The 25256-nt window shown below is 49.3% G+C and overlaps 1 protein-coding gene across 6 annotated transcripts in view; it reads right to left on the reverse strand.

Moving 5' to 3' along the window:
• REPS1 (RALBP1 associated Eps domain containing 1) overlaps positions 1-25256 on the reverse strand; it is a 2155944-nt gene that overhangs the window by 698270 nt on the left and 1432418 nt on the right. For all 6 annotated transcript variants that reach the window (XM_069608106.1, XM_069608108.1, XM_069608105.1 and 3 more), the window contains one exon: positions 1629-1701. In XM_069608106.1, the coding sequence (XP_069464207.1) occupies positions 1629-1701 (73 nt within the window). The remainder of the gene's footprint in view (positions 1-1628; positions 1702-25256) is intronic.

The following is a 25256-nucleotide window of genomic DNA, read 5'->3' on the forward strand; positions in this document are numbered from 1 at the left end:
TCCAACTAACCCAATCCTCTCCTCCCCTCATCAATTTCACCACATCTCGCAGACTCTGGTATGGAATAAACAGTCGTGGGTACAAACCCTCACAGTCGGAGTGCCGGGTGCCCATGAGGTGGTAACTGGCGCAGTATACATCATCATTATAACACTGCTTATGTTTTTAAGCAAGGTTATGGAATTTCTTTGGCATTTTAGTAGAATCGATCTGACCAGCATAACCGTTTATGAGATTAGTTTCCAGAAGAGAAGTATGGATGCAGTAGATTTGATGGCTTGTGGAGAGCGGAGCATTGCAAGACCCATTGTCCTTGAAACCAGATATTGGCAACATAAAGGGGACGGGGAAGCACTGCAGTGGGAGGCAACAGAGCAATGGTCCGGCAAAAAACAAAAGAAAAAGGAGCTAAAAGTTTACTCTGACAGCAGGTTCTGCAAGTATGCCTTTGCAAAGAAAATATGACCGAGGTAGTTAAAGTCAATTATCGGTGCCCTTTAGCAAAGTTTGGACTGTGTATGCATTAGCTCCTACATTGAGAAAGAAAATGCATTAATTTCATTTTAAACTGTAAGGGTTTTAACAACTTACTTTAGGGAGACTGTTGGTTCAACATGCTGCCACCTTTCAATGCAGGAAAGCGGCAGCAAACCTAGCGGAAGCTGAAACTGGTAGTTTAAGGTGAGTGGCTGGTACAGCAGGCACAAGACAGCGGAGTAAATTGTACAGCTAAAGATCAAATACCACCCTCACTTGCATTCCGCAGGGGCCAGCCAGGTACTGTACTTCTAGAAAAGTTCGTCAAAGGTGGAGGGAGTTCCGAGTTATTCTACGGGTTCAACCTGGCCTCAGCACAGTCCCTACAATGGATTTATGTGACAGCTAGACTGGAGCCATTTTTGCGTTGCAGTGTCTCAAAAAACTTGGAAACATATACAAGGCAGCATGTGTTACCAAAATACACAAATATTTGAATGAAGGAAAGGAGGTGATCCATAAGAATGGAAACACTGATTAATTCCACTAGATGGCATCCTTCTATTACTAACTGTTCGGTGAGAGGCTGTGGTGATCTAAACTCAAGAGCAGAATTTGAGTTCCGTTCATCAATAAAATAAACAGTACATAGATATTTACAAATTCCGGTTTGAAATTGTATCTCTTCAGGTGCAGGGGATCCCACTGAGAAATTACTCGTTTTACTGGGAGGAGACTAGCAAAGAGGGGGAGGAACTGCCCCTAATATTGCTATGCTTTACACAATTCATTTAGACCAGAAAACAATTTCCCACACATTTTTGTGGGTTTGCACGTGCAACTATAAACAATGGAATTTAGCTAAATGGCAATATTTCATTATTTTATAACAATATTTATGGATTCTGAAGTGATCAAAAAATACCCAAAACATGAAGTCTGCTAAACACAAAGCCATCTTCCGTCCAGGAATATGTTGCCTGTATTTTAATCTGCCATACCAAATATTAGTGAATATTTAAAACTGCGCAGGTACGCACACACATTTACAAGTATCAGATCTACTAGGCCATGTTTTACATTACAATTTAATGTAATATTTGTAAACTGATGCAGCACTTTACATGTCCCACAGCGAAAGACTACTAACCGTTGTCGTGTGACTGTACTTCCAATCTCCTCGTTGTCTGATGTGAAGGAATCGGAACTGTTGTAACCATCTGCTGGAATACAAAGTTTAAGACAAATCAGAAACTACCAAGTATGAATAAAGAACATTTCTTTGCAATATAGTCTAACATCATGCAGACTGCATGCTTTAACCCCTTTTATCGCTGCATGATTATTTCTGCAGGGCTTCTCACAATCAGCAGTTAAACATTAAAAATTAGTATGCCACGTTCTTAGCTTGGAAAGATAGTGGCAAGAACATGATAGTGCCCCAAGTGCAAGAGCCTACTCCAAATAGCAGAACATCTGGGTTGCTGCACCATATGGACCTTCAGTTCACTTGTTCTCAGGGTTTTTAAACTGCTCCAGTATGCTTCTTTCTTGACCCCAACGGTTGCTCAGGGTACATCAAACGGAGCAGCCATAACAAATGAGTGAACCTGTGACCTTCGGGCAAAACCAAAATAATACCCTGCAGTAACTGCCTCGGTCCTTTCCAGGCTGAATCTATTCTCACTCACCAGCGAAGAGCCACCCTCCTGGGCCATCTTAAGCACTTTTGGGGCACTGGGCACGGACATCTTTGGGGCCCCCCTCCACCAACCCAAAGGAATTAAGGGATCAAGAACACTGGCCGCACCCCCCACCCGTCGCACTCACAACCTGTAGGTTGATATGCTGTCGCGCAGCATAATAAGCGTGTTTACTCTCTTTCAGTCCCTTTAACTTCTTCATTCTTGCTCTAATCAGAATGATAAACAAATAGTATTTGAAGACCAACATTAGCAGTCTACAAAGAGGTTACTGTTCTAGTGCATACAGGATACTTTTTATCAATAACATTCAGGAAGGGATGCAGCCTGTAGTATTAATGCAGGACCGTATGTAAAAGGTACATGTAAGGTAATAGACAGAGAACTCACATTAGCTGTCTCACAAAATGCAAAAGTGCTCATGCATGGATAGAGACCAATAATTGGAAGGAAGGAGAACGCTACACATACCGTAGCATGAATAGTGGAGTCAGATTAGAAATAAGCAGGAAGGTGTCTTTATCCAGACAGACTGAGATTAGAAGTGGAATACGGTTTTCAAATAGTGTTGCCATTAGATATCAAAGGAACAAGTGCATGTGGTGTGCGATATAAATATGCTCACTATTAACACATAGAAACCATGAATAAGGCTTTTATGAAGATCATACCATGATAAGGAAATCACTCTGAAGGGCTGACAATTATTAAAGGTTTAGGGACTGGTAATATTGCTAGGTTAGGCAATACAAGATTAAATGAGATTCCCAGGATCACATATTGGTTAAGGGGTGAAGCTGAGACTTTTGCCAACTCTGCAATTTCTGAATTTGAACACTTTGTTTTAGTTCATGGTAAGAACTGGAAAAGAATCATTTTATAAAAACGGACTTGGAAAGTACACAAATCACATTACCAAACGTGACCATTTTTAAACAAAATATTATAGAAGGGTGTTAAGCAAAATGGGAATGATTCTAGCTTCATTCTCTCCATCAAGGGAGGTATACAAGAACCAGCATACCAATCTATGTGATTTAACACATTTAATCTGGGTTTGTCTTTTGTATTTTAAAGCTTTAAATACTTCCAAAACAATGGCTTGTGGCATTTTCATTTATAAATGAGCATAAAAACCTTTGATTTTTACCAAAAAGCAAACCTTTTTTTGTGTCAAACAAGAAGACCTTAAAATATGCTTGCCTGAGGCCTGCAACGCATGGTCTGCTCTCTTCTGTCTACCAACCCTTCCACCCAAATGGCCTACATAAGAATAGAGATCAAGGAATGGGCTAAACGATACCAACAGCATGCAAGAAGGCAAACCTCACAGAAGACAGCCAAAATATATTAGATGATTTGACCAGGATCACTGTATCGTCTGCTGGCAAATTCAGGATACAAGCATTAACGCCTTTGTTCCATAGTCTTGAATTTGAATACTTATTCACCTCTTGGACTAACAGTGTATGCCATTGTGGAGGCAATTGCCTAGGTTTTAGAACACCCATCTGAACAAACCAATTTCTAGACTTTCATCACACAGATGATATGTTAGTTTTTATAGCAACCCCTATCTGGTGCAGGTACATTGCTGGTAATAGCAGATGTTCTTCTGCAAAACCAAGTACATATGCAGGCAAATTTATAAACTTCAGACATAGGAGAGGCTCAGCCAGCCTTGCTGAAATGTGATATTCTAATTTTGCATATGAAAAGATTTCTGCAATGGGTGCTTCACACACTGAGCTAACGTCTGAACCATTGTGGCACTCAATTCATCAATACGGCTCCTTTACGACTGACAATACTTCAATCGCCATATCACAAGCGGTAAAAACCCTGTGGGTCTACCTGTACTCTGACCTCTCTGAACAGGCGGGTCAATGCCATTGCATCGACCTCAACCTACCACTCTAAACTAATTAATGCAGCTAGACCCCTTCTGTCAGAACAGAACTGTCTCAGTATTGCAAGAGCAATAATTAGATCTATGCTGGATTACTGCAATGCCCTCTTTCTGGGGACGTCAGCTAAAAAAGTCACTAAACTACAGACTGTGCAGAATAATGCCCTCAGGGAACACATCTCCGAAACTAGGAAGCAGGTTCATTGGCTCCCCATTGAAGAGAGGATAGTCTTTAAAGCTCTTGCACTTAAGCACAAATGCGACAACAAACTTGCCCCTTTGTACCTGGTCGAAAGAGTTGCCAAACCTGTCACAGTTAGACCCACAAGAACTGCCTATATTAACAGGATATTCGTTCCCAAGACCCTAAGAATGCGGGCAGGAGGATCTACTTTCCCAGTCTTGGCAGGAACACATTCGAACACATTACCCCCTTACGTTAGAAGCATTGAGCCGCATCATTCAGGAAAGCAATAAAAACCTTGCTGTTTGTCTAATAAGTTTCTGTGCACCACTGTCATAGGAAGACTATTATCTAGCCTTACTGCCTATAGGTCTCATTGTAATGTAATGCCAAAACCAAATGTAATCACCTTGAATGTTCCGTGTTACTGTATTAAAATGGCGAGGATACATGCTCACTGTAGCCAAGAGCCTAATATCCAACTGTCTCGAAGACAATTTCATGCAACAGCGCCTCGATGGCCTTGGGTTGCTAAGTGCGCTTTACAAATCCAAATAGAGCACCAGCAGCACCCCATGAAATATCCTGACGTGTGCTATTTAAGACTGGTGAACAATTGAATCTTACTTCTTTAGATCAGGCAGCCTTGTGGGGGCCCCTCCAAGTTGGGGGCCCTGGGCAAGTTCCCCTTTTGCCATGCCATAAAAACGTGCCTGGCCATAAAAAACGTGTCTGTCCTGGACTCACGATCACTACAGGCTCTGGCCTAGTTTTCCAGCTCCTGCTGGGCTACAGCCGCTACAGGTTAACAGTGCTTCTTCTGAGCCTCCGGTAGTCGCAGGATCCCATCAGTGCCTGGGTTACCCCCCTCCCCTTAGCAGGCTAGTCACACGCCTGCTTAATCTCGTCTTCCCTGCAGGTATCTGAGCTAGAGCACCAGCATGCTCCTTGCACCAAGTTCTCCTTGCTGCCTGATATTACGATTACACTGGTCTAACTGGCACTGCCACCTGCTTTTGTCTTCTGGCCTCTCTTACAACAAGCCTACTCCCTGGAACACAATCCTAAATCCCTCAGAGTTGGTCTCTTTCTGCCTCCTTCGGTACTGCTTGAGTGTTCAAAAGTGGTACTGCTTGAGTGTTCAAAAGTGCCTCAGTAAGGTATGGGATTGGACCATTGCCCCCTGAACAGCGGCTCCCAGGATTAGTTAGGGCTTTGTGGCTACCTCCCATCCGCGAGTTTCCTTCAATTACTCGAATGTGGTGTGGATCTCCTAGTTTGCCTTGGACACTAATGGTTTGAATACATTGGGTTTGATGGGCCAACAGAGAATCTGGAACTGTCATGGCGGCCGTGTGAACCAATCTCCTTCTTGGTCATTGAAAATGTTACCTTGTTATTGTTACATATGCTCATTTGCTTGTGCCCCAATCTCTCACCCCTGCCCTAGAGGAGTCAGAGGGGTTTGCTCTCTTGCGTTTCCCAGTCCCTGGTTTTTCCCCCAAATATCCGGCTTTATGCTTAATGGGGAGCACTCTTCCCTCTATGTGAGACTGCATGCAGGCTGTTCTGAAGGAATTATGTACTTGCTGAATTTACTGTACCCTCTGTGTAATAATTCTCCTGCTGTTGGTATAGGAGTCTGATCCCCATCATACTGCACCCGGAGGACCCTGATTTGGGGAACCCCAGGTTGCCACAAATAAAACAACAATTGACTATGAGGAAATTAATTCCTTAAAGGGATTTTTTACAGGTAGCTTGCTAGTTGGGCTCGGGAAGACTGGGTGGACTTTGTGGGATGACCTTCATACCACCTACAGGGTTTTCTCCACTTAAGCGGTTATCTTATCCTGGCACACAGACTCCCCCCGCCCCCTATCCTTCCCCATGGCCCACACTACATGTGAATTCACCATTTATTTAGTGCATTTTGGCTCAAAGAACCTTTAGCACAAAGCCAAACACACACAGCAATGTATAAAATTACAAGAAAAACAAATTACCTTTAAAAAGAATATATAGAATATAAAGATTACATATACAATAAATGTCCTACTTCATACAATCACAATTCAAAACAATCTAACAAGTTGATCGCAACAAAACACATTGACAATCAATGAGAATTTAAAATACATATCCATAAATATTCAAGATTAACATTCATTTCATCATAATTATTCACAGAAAATAATTTACTTCTAAGAGATACTAAAAACGGACATTCAAAGATGGTTTAAGTTACTTACCTGTAACTATTGTTATCCAGCATGGGTCTGGCATGGATTCACATGCTCATGAATATTCCCCGTCAGGCTGGGAATCCTTAGTAAAAGAAAAAACTCACTTTTAAAACTTGTTTTCTCCTCTAAACCAACCAATGTCCTCTGGGTCATACTGCCCCTCATCCAATGAAAGTCCTCTCCCTAAGACCCGCCTCGGGCAGCCATCTTCAGATTTGGTAAGCACAAAGTGGCAGTATGACCAAGAAGAGACGCAGAGGGGACGGAGGGAGGAATCTATGCCAGACCCATGCTGGAGAACAATAGTTACAGTTAAGTTACTTAAACCTTCTCCAGCATGGGGCCCGGCATGGATTCATAAGCTCATGAATAACAAATACACAGCAGTACACATTACACAACCACAGGAGGTGGCATGGCTCAATAGAAGAAATTAACACTTACCCTGGAACAGACTCACCTCAAGCGAACAGGTTGCGTAGCACTGCCCGGACGATGCCGGACACCTCCCTGGAATCGCTTTCGACACAGTAGAACTTTGTGAAGGTGCGAGTGGACCTCCACGTTGCATCCCCACAGATGTCGAGCAGGGGCACACCAGAAATGAAAGCCGTTGGCGCAGCGATCACTCTGGTGGAGTGGGCTATCGGACACCCCTGCAGAGGCCAGTTTGCCAGCCAATGACAGTGCATGATGCAGCCAGAGGGCCATCTTGAGATGTCAGTCTTGGACAAGGCCTTCCTATGGTTCATAGGTCCAATGTTCACAAACAACTGAGAAGTCTTCCGAAAACTGTTTATGTGTGTCACGTAGAACTTCAAGGCATGAGAAACGTCCGGCAAATGCAAGGCCCTCTCCGCCGGCGACGTAGGTTTCAGGAAGAAAACATGCCACACCAAAGGCTTGTTGAGCTGGAATTCCGACAGAACCTTCGGCCTGAAAGTGAGGTGCATACGCAGTATCACCCTTGATTCGTGGAAAGTCAGATATGGCTGCTTGCAGGATACGGCCTGGATCTCACCCACACGTCTGGCTGAGGTGATGGCCACAAGCAATGCAGTCTTCCATGAGGAGTGGGGCTTGATGAATAGGTTCGAAAGGTGCCCCTAGGAGTCTTGTCAGGACCACGTTGAGTTCCCATGCCGGGCAGGCTCCTTCATCGGAGGGAAATATCGAAAAAGACCCTTGAGGAACTCCTTGACGAGTCTGTGGGCCCACAGCGAGGATCTTCCCGGGGATCGGGTGTAGTGCAAGATGGCCGCCAGCTGCACCTTGGTGGAATCATGAGCCAGCCAAGCTTCTGCCCAGGACAGCAAGTATGGAAGAATCTGCGGAGCAGGGACCCTCAGAAGGGTAATTTTCCACAACCGGCACCACGTAGTAAAACGTTTCCACTTATGGCCGTAGCACTTTAGAGACAACACCATGGCTTTGGCAAGGACCTCCCTGCAGTCCGCTGGTAACTCATAACCCTCCAAACTCTAAAGCTGCAGGGTCGTGATGAAGGATTGCGCCTCCCTCTCTGATGAGCAGATCCGGAAGTGCCAGCAACTTGACTGGAGGCGACGTGGACAGGCTGAGTAGGTCCGGATACCAAATCTGCCTCGGCCACGCAGGGGCGATGAGTATCATCCTGCACCGACACTGAGTGTGTTGATCACAAGCAGCAGGAGAGGAAAATGGGAAAAGGCGTACAGAAACAGACCTTCCCACGGGAAGATGAACACGTCCCCCATGCTACTCAGTAACCTGCTGGCAAACTTCTGGCATTTTGAGTTGGTCGCTGTGGCAAAAAAATCGATCAGCGGTCTGCCCCATTTGTCGAACAGTCTGCCTGATCCTTACGGAGTTCTCACTCATCGCAGGAGCACAGCTCCCTACTGAGGGAGTCGTAATGGTGTTCTGGACGCCTGCCAGGTGGAACGGGACGAGGAACATCCCCTGTCCAATAGTCCAAAGCCACAAGTCCAGAGCTTCCTTGGAGAGTTCCCGGGATCGAGTGCCCCCTCGTTTCCTGATGTAGAATATGGTGGTGGTGGTGGTATTGTTGTCGTGAAAATCCTTGCCACCTTGCCTCTCAGACGGTACGAAAGACTTAAGGGCCCAGAACACTGCCTGTAAATCCAGGATGTTGATGTGTAGATCCTTCACCTCTAGAAGCCACAGACCTCTGGCGTGTAGACATCAGGTGTAAGCTCCCTACCCTTCCAGAGAGGCTCCCTACCCTTCTCCTGGTATGGCGGGGTTTGAAATCCCCACCACTATCGCCCGCCTTAAATCCTCGTTGAGGTGGAATCTTGTCCGTAAAATTCCCAGACACTTGTGTCCAACGTGAATCCAAGAATTGCTCTAGTGGTCGCATCTGCAACCTACAGAGACGGACAAGGTAGATGCAGGATGACATGCCCAGCAATGACTTGATGGCCCGAACCATGGCAGTCTTCACTGACAGCCGCGGTATACCTTCCCTTAAATGGCCTCTAGCCTCTCCTCCGAGGGGGACACCAGGCAAGCCACGGTGTTAAGTCTGGCACAGAGGAACAGCACGTTCTGCGATGGCGTTAAGCAGGACTTCGAATAGTTCACGGAGAACCCCAGCTCTGTCAGTAACTGGACGGTCTCCATCGCATGCTCGCTGGCTAGTTCACGGGAGCAGGCTCGTATCAGCCAATCGTCCAGATACGTGTGTATGTGTACACCCTGCAGCCGCAGGTGGGTCACCACAGAGCCAGGCATTTTGTGAACACCCTTGGGGCTGACTTTAGGCCCAAAGGTAAGGCCTTGAACTGGTAGTGTTGGCCTTGTAAAATCGAACCGTAGGAACTTCCCATGTTTCCTGTGGATGGGAACATTGAAGTATGCATCCTCTAGGTCCAGCGACTTAAGAAATCCCCTTCCTCCATATGGCCAAGCACGTGTTGCAACGTGACAATCCAGAACCTTTGGAATTTCAAGTACTTGTTTAGACAGCGCAGGTCCAGGATGTGCCTCCAACCCCCTTTCTTCTTTCTGACCAGAAAGTATCTGGAATAGACTCCGGAGCCCCAGAGCCGTTGGGGAACTAGCACCATCAGCCCTTTCCGTAACATGGCTGCCACTTCTTCCAGGAGCCGAGGAATGTGCTTCTCCTGGCGGGGAACCGGTGGCATACAAGGGCACCTGTGTTGGAACTCCAAGGTGTGTCCCTGGGTGAGATTGTCCAGCACCCATCTGTCGGTGATGATCTTCCACTCACTGATGAACCTCGTCAGCCAGCCTCCCACCAGGCTGCACAAGTGGGGGCCTAACATCTTGGCCGGTTCAGGCTTGCTTGTGTGCCGGTTCCCTGCTGGCGACAGCGTCGCTGACCCCCACTACCGAAGGCCTAGGAGCAACCCCATTAGGCTTCCTGCATGGAAGATCTGGGAGGTTGCCTGTATGATGTGGATTATCCCTTGGATGATCTGCTCGATTTTCCCCTGGAAGAGTGAAATGATGGCAAGCGATGCTGCTGTGGAGTGCCAAGGGAACGTACCGTGTCCATCTTTATGGCTTCAAGGGATCAATCTACCGCCTTCCCAAACAGATTTTCGCCGAAGGGCACGTCCAGCACGTTCGCATGAACGTCCTGGCGAAAGTTTGTGGCCTTCAACCATCCCTGCTGACAAAGGCAGACTGTTTCCCACCTGCCGGAAGCCTGTGTCGGCGATATCCACCGCTACCGCAATGGCATGGTCCTACGCCATCTCACCCCTCCTGAAAGAGGGTGAGAGCCTCCATCTTCCTGTCGTCAGGGAGGAATTCCAGGATAGGGCCCAGCTTGTACCAAAGCTCTCTGTCGTATAACGCCAAGATAGCCAGAGCATTAGCCGTCTTGATCGTGGACGCCGCCGTGTATATGACTCTCTTCCCCATGGCGTCCATCTTCTTCCGCTCGTTGTCCGGGGGGGAACTGATGATGCGCAAGCCCGGTTGGCTGAAAGTTTCCTTGCAGCAGCCGACACTACAGAGTCCAGCGACGGTTGTGACCTCAAGCACTTGGATGCGGAGTCCGGCACCCTGTGTTTCTTCTCCAATCTGTCTCATTTGGTTGGAGCCATGCATGAGTTCTTCATGAGGGCTTGGCCTTCTTCCCAAATGTCATCCAAAAAGAGAACCGCCTGATGGTCTTCCTCTTGGACTCATCACTGATATAGCAAGCCCCCTCCTTATTGGTTTCCTCGGGCACCAGCTCTGAGAACCTGGAGATCGAGTGGAATGATCCCACCTCATCTGGTGGAGAGACTATAAGGGGCATCCAGGTGCAGTGATTCGTTGTCTGCCGGAATGAAGCCCTCATCTCCATCAGCGTCTGTGGCCATCTCCGTACTAGTATCTGTGTGTGTATATGGGCCCACTGGTGGAGTCTGGTCCTGATGTGGTGGAGGAGGCTGATGCGGCGGCGTCAGATGACGCTTCCTCTTATACGGAGGCTGGTCAGGGGCCTGCGGTACCCCAGGTGCCAGTGCTCAGGGCAACCTCTGCTGGATTTCCGTCACTAGGGTGTGGAGAGTCGACAGGATGTCCATGGGCATTTCCCTTCGCTGTGGAGGGAACAGAGTGCAAGGCCCTGCGCCACAGTCGTCCTTGTGGACTGTATGGAAGTACTCTTTAATATGCAAACAGAAAATCGTCAAGGCTGTAATTTGTCACACTCCCCTCTACTTTGGTTTGTTTGTGGCCAGTACTAAATAGACTTTCCAATTTTTCATAAAAAATATATTTTATTATTTCAGTGCTAACCAATCTTATAAACATCTTTCTTTATCACCAACACATTTTCAGAACAATGTTCATACACATTCATTTAGCCTGAAAAACAAAAGTCTTAAACATAATATTCTCTAACATAAAAACATATAATTTTTCTTAGACACAAAATACGGACACTTAAGTTACAATGTCATTATTATGATTCATTTCCTTTGTTGTGTAGTGCTTTTCCTTAAATAAAGCAGTGCTGGTGGTTGCTGTATAGGAAGGTCGACAGTGTGTTTCGTCTGTCTGGTCACCAACTGAGGTGAATTAGATAACCAGCCTTTATCAGGACGATAGCGTGATTCTCAAGTACACTAAAGTGTGTGTAATGTGTCTACAGGGGGAGACAAAGAGGAGGGTAAGGGGGGGGTGACATTGCTTTAAAGAAGGCTGAAAATATGCTTCTATGGAATTTTACAACCACTGAAAGTAAATGGCTCCATACCTTATTTCATGGTGGCCATTCCCAGTTTGTTACAGGTGGGATTGCCTATTAATAGACGAAGTCCAAAAATGGAGAAGCAATAATGTCACAGATCTGAAAAGAAAAGTGACCATTCAGTATATAGTACATGCATAGAGGTGCAAAACCCCTCTATTTGGACTAAGTATAGCAACACATCCTACCTTATAAGTAAGTATACAACCACGAGTAATCTAGTCGTGGGGATCTGGTGTTCAACCCAGTCAATGGGGGTAGGGGTCTATGAGAAAAGCAGAATGCATAGTAAGCACCATGTCCCCGGCCTTGTAATTAAGACTAAGATATTATGCATTTAGATGCAGTGCCAGTAATCAGTTAGCCCATACACATGCGACAGGAACACTTAGGATATTACAATATCCTGCTGGGATCGTCCGTGGATGATATGTCCATTGGTTTAAATGCAAACCTTGGAGGGTTGTTTTTGGGCCTCCTCGCCCCCCCCCCCCATTTCCTTTTCCTCCCTGAGGGTTTTGAACCGGGATCTGGACTGGAGCCCCGCCCCCTCCCCCCAAGGGGTGCCTGCAGGCTTAGCTGCTGCCTCAGCTGCCTTGTCGCAGCTTGGAGGAAGGGATAACCTCTGCACTGTAGGAACCACTCTCGTCGTCGCCTACTGCCACTGCAGTCATCACCGAAGATGTCACCAAAGTGGTCAACAAGGTCTTTGGCTGTGCAGGTTGAGCCTGCTTGACTGTGCTGCCTTCTTCTCTTCCTCCAGGCCTTGGCTTTTCTGATTTGTCCCGTAACTTGGCCGGGGTTGACATCTTCCTCTTTGAAGAGGAGCTCGATGGCAGACTGGCTATGGAGGTGGATGGTGATCGCAACCTATCAAACCTGGGACCCACCTCAGTGACCAAAATCTTTCAGATTCGCTAGAATCCTTTGTAATACGCTATTGTACTCCTGCATCCATATAATGAATACTGGACTTGTAAACGTCACAGCACAATGCTGAATATCATGATGCATAGAACTACTTGGCGGCATCAGGATTTTAGAATACAGTTGAAGCTTTTGCCAACGAAATCAGACCCAATTCATGTCATATGGCACAGATAAAAGTATACTGGGGAAGGCTCAGGGTCTTCCTCCAAGTTGCAGCCTCTAATCTGGCCCTATCGTCACATTTGAAGAAGACCTTCTTCATACCTTACAAGTGAATAATAAGGCCTCCTCTTAAGTGCTTCACATGGGGAATCTGAACTGAGGCTTTAATGACCCAAACGACCTACCACCCATTTCACTTGCAACATCGCACAGTCCGCCATTGGCTTTCCTCATCGTATCCACAACGCTACGCGCAATAAAAGGTGTTTCTTAGACTGGATAGCCAACTTCAACTGCCACATTTCTATCACAGCCAATACTCCATGCCCATGGTCAGACCACCACGGCATTACATTCACTATCCCCCTTGGCCCACAAGTTAAACCACCCGTCAACTTGCTGCCACCTTTCCTGGCCCATAGCTCCTGCAAGCTAAACAAAGAAAATCTCTTGCCTTTCCTTGATGCCCTCAAACTAGAGTTCCTGGAGACCTCCGCCACAAAGAATCTTGTGAATTGACTCTATTGCCCTGTTAGCACCATAAAAAGCCAAACCAATAGCTCACATTAACTCCTGGTACACCCAGGACCTCATAGCACTCAGAGCTGAAAAGAGACGTACTGAAAATTGTTGGAAAAACCACCTGTCTGACGCCCTCAAACAAGAGTTCTTAAACCCCTCCAAGCAATATAAAAATGCAATCATCCAAGCTAAAATGAATACATTTAATTCTAGAATTGCTAACGCCACTTCTAACACTAGAGAACTATTCCCCATCCTTAGGGAACTGGAAGCCTCAGTTGCCCTAGCCTCCACTCTGACCAAAGACTGTGCTTGGTGTAACAGTATTCATAATGCCATGTTGCAAAAAATGGACATGCTCCAAAAAAATATTCTCGCCAAACATCACAGCCATAGTGATTCCAAGGATTCCCCCACTCCTACCTTGAACACCCCAACTCCCCCACTATTTAGTTGCAACATACTTTCCACCCAAGAAACCCTACACATCCTGAAAAGTTTAAAACCTTCAAAATACAAAGAAGATGTCTGCCCGGCAACCTACATCAAAGATTGCGCCGAAGCATTGGGCCCATTTATCTTATCACGGCGGTCATCAATACTTCTTTCGCAACAGGTGTGGTACCCTCTAACCTCAAAGAAGCTTGGGTCTTACCGCTACAAAAAAAAAAAAAAAACTATCCTCGACCCTGTGTCACCAAACAACTATTGGCCCATCGCGACTGTTCCCTTTCTGCTAAAAATATTTGAGCAGTTTATGTTAAAATTCAACGTCATCTAGAAGCAAACCACATCCTAGGAGTTCACCAATCTGGCTTCCGCCCAGGGCATGGGACTGAGTCAGCTCTCCTCGATATAAAAAAAACAGATGGATGACATCAGGGATGAGGGGAAACTTGTCTTACTGCCACTATTAGATCTGTCTGCGGCAATCAACTTAGTGAACCATAACATACTATGTCACCACCTCACCCACTCAGCCTCCTTCTCACAGGAAGCAGCATTTCTCTACAATATATTCACAAAGCCCCTCTTCCACCTCTTGGACTCCAGCGGCATAGCATACACAAATTACTCTCCGTTGACACTGCCACGCTAAGCTCCAGCTTTGCCATCATCCAAGCATGGGGCCTCTGTCTGAATGATGAGAAAACAGAACTTATCATTGGTCACTCAGCTGCCCTAAAAAAATGGAACCCTGAATACTCAGCTTTCCCTATTGATGGTACATCAATCCCAGTCTCACCTGATGTCAAAACAGCTGGTGCTTCACTATCCGTATCCCGATAAGTCGATGCCATCGCTTCCTCAGCTGCCTATTCAACCAAACTCTTAAATGCTGCTACACCCTTCCCATTGACAGATAGCTGCCCGACGATCGCCTGTGTAGTGGTGGGTGCTAGGCTAGACTATTGCAATGAACTATGCGCAGGTACCCCCAAGAAACTCTAAACCATCCAAAATAATGGCCTACGAGCGACACTACACCTTCCCAGGTCTGAACATATATCAACTGCCCATAAGGCAGTACATTGGCTCCCCATTCAGGAAAGAATTTCATTCAAGACCTTAACCATCACCCACAGACTTCTTTCTAAACCTGTGCCGCCCTACCTGGCGCAAAGAATCTCCACATTTCACTCGACTAGGCCTATCAGAATCTCAAAGACTGGTTCAACTGAAGTTCAAATGTGTATAAGCGGTCGGAACAAGCTTCCTAGTTATAGCAGAAAAGCAATGGAACTCCCTGCCACACTACCTAAGATCAAAGGACTCCTACTGGGCCTTCTGCAAAGCCCTCAAAACAAGGCTATTCGACTAACCTGCTCAACTGAGTTTGCCTGATATATGTACTTGCTGATTGTAACTATGTATGACATCTGTCTGTGCCTATGGGCGTCATATAACTGGTTCTCCCAAGCGCCCTGATGCCTGAGGGTTTGTGCATGTTACACAAATAAAAAAATAAAATCTGTCCCATACTACATTACACTCAATCGAGTGAGCACCATAAATAAGTTTAGGAACAATTTTCTGATTATAAAACACCAACATAAAAAATCAACAGTGGTCTGATTGAAAATGTACAGAATCCTTTCATCCTGCGCACGTATTTGGCTACTACTGAGACCCACTTGCTTCTTCAAATCTGCGAATGTTTTCTGTTTGTTTAGGCACGGCAGAGATTGTAGCCCCGACCCCAGACAAATATTTAAAAACTCATCAACCTGGGCTAGCTTCAAGCCATTTAACAAAAATATACATTTGGCACATTTCCTTAACCTTGGATCTAATCAGCAAAACCTTCGTTTTTACTGAATTGATTTTTAAATGGGAGCAAATTGAGATTTTTAAAAGGTATATGTAAATCGTGACTATACAAGATAAAAAGAGGCCAATACATATCCCTGTCGTAGACCTCAATTGGTCTCAACCCAGTCACTGAATAAGTCTTTGTTATTAAGTCTGATACGGATCTGTGTTCCATTAAGAAAGGCGTTTAAAATATTCAGCAAATAAACAGGCCAATTTTTTTATTTCAGCTTTGCCAAAAGTTTAGTTCTATTAAAACAATCAAATGCCTGGGAAAGGTCTAAAAAAGCAAGGAAGATGAGTTTATTCTGTGCTCTAGCCTGGGAAATAAGTTACTCACCGTAGTGACTAACGTACTCCTAGTCCATAGTCCCCATTCCTCCATAGTGTATGGGCGTCCCTCACTAGGGACGGTAGACAGAACCTTTTTCACCTGAAAACAATAATCTTCCCCTTTAAATTTTGATGCGTGCGGCAGAGAGGCGCTGGTAGCATGCGCTCCCCTGACTCCACCCACCAGCACCACTCCTCAGGCCCCTTTGACTCGTCGACAATATTACCAGTACCTAATGACACTAGCTTTATTAGGGGGTGGACGGTGGTGCGACGTATGGAGGAAAGGGGACAATGGACTAGGAGTATGTTAGTCACTACGGTGAGTAACTTATCATTACTCTTATGTCCCGTCCCCTTTCCTCCATACTGTATGGGCGATTAAAACTGAATGTAGCTGGCATCCAAGCAGTATTGCTTGCAGAAGGCCGAAGGTGTAGCCCACGTAGTGGCCTTGCTGATGACCTGCCAAGGGACATGCCTCTGAAAGGCAACCGCCGTGGCCTTGGATCTGATAGCGTGGGCGTGCAGATTAGCTGGAAGAGGTTTGTGCTGCCCCTCGTATGCCTCCTTGATGGAGGCCTTGGAAGCCTAATAGTTGAACTTTGACCCACCAAAGGTGACAAACAGAGCATCTGATTTGCGGAAGCTCTTAGTTGTGTCGAGGAAGAATTTTAGGGCTCGCCTAACATCTAGACAGTGCAGTATCCTCTGTCCGTAGGGTCAGCGAAGAAAGTTGGTAGGACTAGCTCTTCATTCAGATGAAGAGGAGAACATCTTAGTTAAAAATGCTGGGTGCGTTCTAAGCACCACCTTATCCTTATGGAAAGCCATTGGCTCGAATAGTTTATGCGCCAGGGTACCCACAATCACATTGAGGTCCCACACCGGTTGTGGCTTCTTGATAGGCGGGTAGAGTCTGGTCAGGCCTGCCAGGTGTCTTAACCACCGGGTTGAAGGAGGAAAACGAGTTCCTGTAGGCTCCAATGGTCACCAGATAAATGCGGCATGTGTCTACCCCCGAGTGAGCGAGGTGTGCAGAGAAGGATAGCACGTCGTCCAAAGTGCAAGTCAGTGCATCGACCTCCTTCGAAGCCGCCCAGTGACAAAACCTGCTGCACTTGCTTTTGTATGGCTCCTGGTTGCATCACTCCTTGTGCTGTGTATGATGTCCAAGACCGCCTGTGACAGATGCAGATGCCTTAGTGTGACCTGCTCTGGAACCACGCTGCAAGGGCTAACCTCTGGGGGGGGGGGGTAGAGGGGGCAGGGTGGATGACCGTGCTTCCTTGCTGTGATAGTAGGTGAGCTGGGCCCAGCGGAAGGTGTATCGGGGGCTGCTTCAACAGGCTGAGGAGTTCTGAGAACCAAGGCCTGAGGATGATCTGTGGGTTTTTTGACTCCTGTATCTTGCATACTACCCTGTGGACGAGGGGAGTGGGAGGGACGGCATACGCGTGCATGTTGTTCTACTCAATCTGCATCGTGTCGCCCAGTGAGCCCCAGCCCTGTCCCTACCAGGAAGCGAACTGGGGGCACCTCCTGTTGTGTCAGGTGGTGAAAAGATCCACCCGAGGATGACCCCACCTGTTGCAGATCCACTGAAGGACCTGGTGGTCCAGTTGCCCCTCGTAGTTGTCTGCACCCAACTTGCCGAGCCTGTCCACCTCCAGGTCGGACTCCCCCAGGAGGTACATTTTCTGTCAAGTGCATGCTGTTTTTCAGGACCCACTCCCAGATGTTGGCTGCTAGCGTGCAAAGGGGAGGGGACCTGGTGTCCCCCTGCTTGTTGATATAATACATGCTGATGGAACTGTCCGTTTGAATGAGGATCGACTTGCCACTGATCATCGGGAGGAAGGCTTTGAGAGCGAGCCAGATGGCCATCAACTCTAGCCAGTTGATGTGGGCCTCCTGCTCCTGTCTGGACCATACTCCATGGACACTGTGGCTGTCCAGTGTAGCTCCCCAACCCTCCAGGGATGAATCCGTGGTGATAGTGACCTGCAGAGCTGGCGGACGAAATTCTGCCTCTCCGCAAGTTGCTGTCCCTGCTCCACCAGACCAGATTCTGGTGGCGATGTGGTGGGATGTTACCAGTTCCGCCTGGGAACCCTACTCCCGATTCCAGGAGGCTGCGAAGTGCAACTACAATCTCCTAATTTTGAGCCTTGTGTGCGGCACTACCAGGAGACATGCTGCCATAATGCCCAAGAGGTGTTGATACCACCATGCCGAGGTCACTGCACTGCTGAGAAAGTGCCCCTGGCCCTCTTTATGGCCGTGATCTTGTCCTCAGAGGGGAATATCCTCTCTGAGCCAGTATCCCAGATGAGGCCCAGAATCGTCAGACTGCGTCGGTTCCAGCTGTGACTTCTTGAGATTGATGGAAAATCCCAACTCATGCAAGTACGAGGGAGCAGGCTGTGTGGTGGACTGCTTCCGGAGACTTTGCCCTGACGAACCAGTTGTCTGGGTATGGATAGACGGGGTGACGCTGGGCCCTGAGGAGGGCGGCCACCACGTTCATCAGTCTTGTAAAGACCCTGGGAGCCTAATTGAGGCTGAAGGGTAGAACCTTGTATTGGAAATGGAAGCCTATGATCCTGAACCTCAGAAAGGACCGATGGGGCTTCCAGATTGGGATGTGCAAGTAAGCATCCTTCTGATCCAGGGAGCACATCTGTTCTCCCCTGTACAATGTCTCTGCTAAAAGCGCTGGGGTAACGATTTGAACTTTTGAAGGGGAAAGGAAACGTTTAAGGTGGATAGGTCCAACACAACTCTCAAGCCAGCCTTGTTCTTCTGGTGTATGGTGAAAATCTGTAAATATAAGCCCATGGTGAGACTTCTTCCACCACCTGACTCCCTACGAGCAAGTGAATTTCCGCCAACAGAGTTTTTGTCCCAATCTGTGGGAGAGGAGGGGAGGAGAGAGGCGTCGTAGGGATTGGTAGGCAGTAGCCCATGGATACTACAGATAGGATACAGGGGTCTGCAAACCTTGTGCGTCAGCATTGGTAGTGAAGGGCAAGCCTGCCCCCCCACCAGAGACACGTGGAACCGGATGGGCGTGTCATGCCTTCTTTCCATCTGAGGTAGAGGAGGGGTACTGAAAGAAGCCCTTGTGCGTGGCTTTGTGTTTCTTGCGCCGGTTCTGGGTGGGGGACCTGTCTGGCTGCCTGCACCACCGTTGTTGGAAACACTAACCCACCGAAGGACCAACCCTTGTCTGAACGCTGGTGCATCTGACTATACGCCTTAGGAGTGGCCTTTGTGAGTGTGGATAAAGATTTTGAAGTCTGGGAACTGTTTGTCTCCTTATCCAGTTCCTCGTCCGTGGTGGAATGGAAGAGATCACCACCCTCAAAGGGAAGGTCCAGAATGCGTTCCTGTTCATCCGGGTTGAACTTGGTCACCCAAAGCCAGGCCGTCCTTACGTCCGTAGTGATGCAGATGCCATGGCCAGAGGTGTCTGTGTGAGCCACCGTGGGCTCCATTATGTCTTGGGTGACAATCTTGGCCTCTGACAGCCCCACCTTGAACCGTGCCTGGCTTTGCAGCAGAAGTTCCGAAAGGAAGACAGCGATTGCACGCCAAACCTGCTGATTGACAGCTGCAAGCATAGTGTCTGCATTAGACTGACACAGATGAAGGTAAGCGTCGTAGTACATTTTCTTCCCGTATGCTCCAGGATTTTCTCCTCCTTTCCCAGGAGTGCCGAGACAAATGTCGCCGAAGACAACTGCGACTTGGATTAGATTGAAGCTGCAGCGATCACTGAGGAGTGTGGCTGTGGGTGTGCAGACAGCAAGAGGGGTCGCCCTCCATCTGCCAAAACTTGGCGTCAAGGTGCCCCTGTTGGTAGGCTGCGGCAAATGGGGTTAAAGCCATCCCTTTTTGGCATGCGCGACCATGTCCTTTTGCATCGGAATCCTCGTTCTAGCTGTGGGGCATAGAGTGAGGACCTCTGCCAAGACCCCTACCTCTGGTTGTTCCACCTCGGGCTGAGGAATGCCCAAATACACGGCCAGGCCGGCGAGCTGCTCGTGGAATGCCTTGGCCGATGACGGCATGTCCGGGGTGGTGTTGGACGCGGCGCCATCTTAACTGGCCCGGCGGCCATCTTGTCGGGCTGCATGCCATGTGCCTGCGCCGTGGCGCTTGCCGTGCTGGGCCCGGCCTCTTCCAAAACTCTTGCTGGTGGAGGTTGAGGCCTACCCTGCACCTCAGTACGAGGCCTGTAAGGCAGATGGCTCTCTGCTGTGTGGCCGATAGTGCTGCGTACAGGCGCCCCCTCAGACATTTGTCCGGTACTAGGGCGTAAGACCAGTAACAGAACCTTGCAGTCCCTCAGTGCTCTCACCAGTAGAGACTGCGACATCTCGGCCTGACGCCGGTAGCTGTAGCAGCCTCAGTACCTGCACTGGTACAAGAACCTGAAAGGTCCCTCCCTCTTGTGCGCTTTCTGGGAAAGGAGTCGCCATTGCAGGGTGCGGATGAAAACAGTGCCCCTACCTTATGCCTGGACTTGTGCTTGATGAATTCCTTCAAATCCTCTGGAGGTGACCTTCCGAAGAGCTCCCTCCACCAAGCTAACCTGTTCTTCAGAGCGCGAGGAGCAAGCGCATTGCACGCAGTACAGCCCTCCCAGCCATGGTCGGGCCAAGGCAGCGGAGGAAAAGAGCATGGGGGTCGGACGTAGGGAAGAGCCCCTTGCAGGCTTGACACCCACTGAAGCCCGCTGACGTCGACATGCGCAGGGGAGGAGCGTGGTGCCAGAAGACAGAGTATCTGATTGACGACAAGAAGACGACGAAAAAAGACTTGTCTGGGGAAGAGCGTGTGGAATTACTAGGCCGCTGGCCTAACCTAGGAGCGCTGGTGAAAGCAGTCCGTTCCCGTCTAAGTGGAAAAGAGGACTAAGGAGTGGCGCCGGTGGGCGGAGTCAGAGAGCGCATGCTCCCAGAGCCACGCCCTGTGTGTATCTAAATTTAATGGGGAAGATTTTTTTCTGGTGAAAAATGTTCCGTCTCCCGTCCCTAGCGAGGGACGCCCATACAGTATGGAGGAAAGTGGATGGGAACTAGGAGTAATCTCCTAGTAGGCCCACTGTTCTAAATCATTTAGTAGGATTATAGAGAAAATCTTGGTATCAGCATTCAAAAGTGAAATGGGCCGATAGTTTTTCAGATTATTCCCATCCCCCTTTTTAAAAATAAGCACTAAGTGGGCATCCCTCCAGGAGGCTGATAAAAGACAATTGGACATAATGTTGTTAAACAGCTTAAATAGAAAATGAGTCCATAGACAAGGATTAGATCTAAAGGTACAGATGGATGGCCCATCAGGGCCAGGAGCCCTTTAAGAATTACACTTCAGTATGAAGTCATGAATGTCATCCAAGTCAAACATCAGGCACCAATTCGCAGTCAGTTTACGTGTCGTATCAGAAACTGCTCCTTGATATACAGTAGATAAATGCTCCATCCAAACAATTTAATTAATCAAAATAGATTGAGAAGCAAGTTGAGTACAAGCAGCGGAGGACGCCCTCCAGCACTGAGCTGCCCAGGGAGCCCCAGCAGTCCCTTCGGGGTCCTCCACCTGGGTGGCAGCCTCGGACGCGGGGCCAACCCCGGATCAGCTCTCCTCCTGCTACAATCGGCCTCTTCCCCCCCCTGCCAGGAACTTACGATCTTCCGCGGAGCACCGCGGAGGGGGCCCCGCTCCACCACCAGACTCGGGTCAGGTGGCCCTGAGGGACAGGCCGGCAACCCAAAACGGAAGATTCTGTGGGGCGAACATCCAACACGGAATAAAAACGAGTGCTCTGGGCCCGCCGCAGATTCTTTGGAAAACTGTCTGGGACACTGCGAGCCCACGAATCTGCTCACAAGAAGGGGCCCCTCCAAATCTCAGACCGGGACACAATCTTCCCCCCCTCCGTGACACAGCATCGGAGGGGGGCCTGCATCCGGAGTCGCGTGGGTCTGAAACACTTTTTCCAATACCCGGACCGGGTCTTATGGGTCTGCGACTGCGGAGGCTCCGGCGCCCTCCCCAACATGTAAGACTTCCTGATGGAGTAACACCCTCAACGGGCCGAGTGAAGCCCCGCCCCCCCCCAGCAGCGCTCTCTATCTTCCTGTGCCTTCCCGTCTGGCGGAGGCAGTCCTCTGGCGGGGGTCAAGTAGTGCACGGCCCGATCATGCCACAACGCAACCATAAGGCAAGCGGTGTGAGCTGCCCGCCGGAGCCCCAGCGAGCCCAGACGTACCCCACGGGATCTCCCGCCAGGCCACCAGCCCCAGGGTGCGGGACCATCCTCGGAGCACTTCTCCACCTGGCAACTGGTCACACCTGCAGCCAGGTTTGCGCTGTCCGCTGGGGCCATCTCTAACTTCTGGACTGAGCCGCGAGGGGTCTGCGGGTCTGTGACCGGTGGGGCTCCGGCGGCGGGCACTGCGACTTCCCCAACACCACCCAGACCAGGACACACCTAAATCAGATACTGTGCGGCCTCAAACAAGCCTGCCTCTGAGGCCTCGATATTCCTTCCGGCCCCCAGACCGAGACACTGCAGGCTTCCAGGCCTGCGACCGGGGAGATCTCAGCCATTGGTGCCCCGGGGCCCTCCACGGCACCCAAACCAGGCCACAGCTAATCTGCAGGGATCCTGCGACAGCATACCCTCGCCTCCCCAGGGGGTGGACTGGGCTTCGGACTGTGCTGTAAGGAGCTCGCCTGGGGGCTGCCTACCCCAGGACCGACAACGAATTGAAACTGTGCCAGCGAACATGACCCTTCACTGGGGTGGGTTTTGGCTCCCACCACCAACCTAAAATAAGGTAAGGTGGTACCTGCCGCACTGTACTCAGTGGGATACCACCCCAGAGGGCCAGGAACTGTTGAACCACCGGTGGATCCCCCCTCCCGGGGGCAAACCAGCTCCCTTCGGAGCATATCAGCAGCTTGGACCTGGGCTGCGGGCGCCGGCTAACTATTGGCCCGGCCCCTAGGACGGCCCGACGCCCCTGGATGCTCTGCAACCTCCTAGGAGTGGCCTGGGCTCAGGAGCTCAGAACTGACCCCGAGAAACCCCCTGACAGCAGGAGCCTCATGATCAAGCCACACCGCCTAAGTACTAGCCGCTAGACATTAAGAGGGGGCCCATACTATCTGTCACTATCGGAGATCAGGGCCGAGGAGCTAGATCCCTCCTCCAACTTTGGGCCGCTGGGTGCTCTGGATCCGCACGGACCACCTGCCGCCACAATCCGCTCGGCGGCCTCCTGTCTTCAATCCGAGGGACTAACGAGTCCCCTCCCATCAAGGTTCAAAGCGAAGTGAAGTGCCACGGGAGGAACCGTGAGAATCTGGCCGGCACAGGCGTCCCCCTCCTACTCTATCCGGATGGGGGCGCACTGCATCAACATGATCAAATCCAACAAGGCTACTAAGCAGACAGACATTTCAGCGTTATTAAATATGCCTGTGGGGGAAAAAAACAAGAAGAGTGAGCGCAACAAGGGTGGGACGGGAAATGTTACGCCTGAGGGCCAGACAGCCATGGCATCCCAATCTGTCACAAAATCAGACTTGCATGACCTTCTATCAGCTCTCACCAAGGAATTCCAGAAGGGCACTGAAGAAGTAGAGTCAAAATGCACGACTGGATAAAAGAGTGGGGGAGATCGAATCAACAACAGAGGAAATCGAAACTACACTGTGTGAACAGAACTTTGAGATCGGAGAGGGGGCGGACAGAATTAGAGCCTTGGAATGCAGATGCGAGGCACTCGAAGCCAAACAAGAAGATGCAGAAAACCGCTCGAGGCGTATTAATATCAGGCTACAGGGAATCCCAATGGCGATCTCGGAGAAAGACCTCTGATCCTACGTATCCGACCTCTTCTGCTTAATCATCAACCTTCCAGATGACGCCGCCTTGGAGCTCGACAGAGTGCATAGAGCGAGACCCAGACAAAGTTCCACAGGTGCAGCAGACGTACTAGTGAGAGTCCACTTGTACAAGCTCAAGGAGGAGATAATGCAAGAAGCCAGGGCCATGGAGCACATTCACTTCCGTGATGCATCTATATCCCTTTTCCAAGATTTAGCAGCATCGACATTAGCAAAACGAAGAGCTCTCAGGCCCTTGGCTGACTGGCTGCGCGAACGGAAGATAACCTACCGCTGGAGCTTTCCTACAGGCCTCGCCTTCACGTGGTAGGGCAAAACCCAGCAAATCCTCTCCCCGAAAGAAGCTGAATTATTCATGAACCCAGACACAGAGGAGGAGGTCCCCGGGAGCTCAAGCCATTCTCCCAAGGGGGCTGGCATGGAGTCTCTCCGCGCCTGGTCCCGGGTGGAGGGTCGACGAAGGGTGCGCGGCCCATCCTCCAGGGGGAAGAAACTTAACCGCTGAAGGTGCCCCCCCCCTAGACCGTGGAATCTGCCCCTCGGTGGGTTGTACTCATCAAACTAAGCCGCCCGGGGCTCTCTGGGTGGGGTCTCCCGTTCTGACGACCCATTCCTTTTGGATCACCGGCATGGAGTCCAGAACTGTGCAAACGAACGGGCCCCCCAGGGCCCAGCTGGAATAATCTTAAGGCAATAAGCTCATTCACCAGAGGAACCAACTGCACCCAATCCCGCACTGCAATAATTTCACAGACACAGCATGAGACCCTGGGGTCTCCTTCCTAGCTTGTAGCTATGGTCCAGCCGACAGCCCCGTTGGTAGAAGGCTGGTCTGGATCCCTTTGTTTTTGTTTCAGGTTCTGTTCTCGTTCCCTTAGTTTGTTTACTATGGTCGGAGAGGGGGGGGAGATGGAGAGAGGGGGGAGGTGGAGCCAAGGAGGTGGCAGAAAGAGAGGGGAAACCGGGTAACAGGGAGCACTCCGCAGGGGGGCACATCCCCCTACGTGGAACTGCCCCAACAATGGAAGCTCAGCCCACCGGGGAAGGGGAGACTAAAGTCTTGCAGTCGGACAAAGGCAGGATAAATCCGCCAACGAGCCGAATCGCAAATGGCCCTGCCGGATAGAGAGCTATCAATGTTGACCTGGAATTTCCAGGGCCTGAATGCCCCTCGGAAAAGGAAGTCCGTAGAGCACAGGCTCTCCCAACTGGCACCATATATCATCTGCTTAAAGGAGACACTTCCTCGGGACAGACGAACAACGCATCTCCTTCCAACGCTACCCAAAAAGCTACTTTGCCTCTGTGGGCCTCAAGAAAACAGGTGTTGTCATA

The sequence above is a fragment of the Ambystoma mexicanum genome, chromosome 4q, assembly GCF_040938575.1.
Source record: "Ambystoma mexicanum isolate Mex_15411 chromosome 4q, UKY_AmexF1_1, whole genome shotgun sequence".
Lineage (NCBI taxonomy): Eukaryota > Metazoa > Chordata > Amphibia > Caudata > Ambystomatidae > Ambystoma > Ambystoma mexicanum.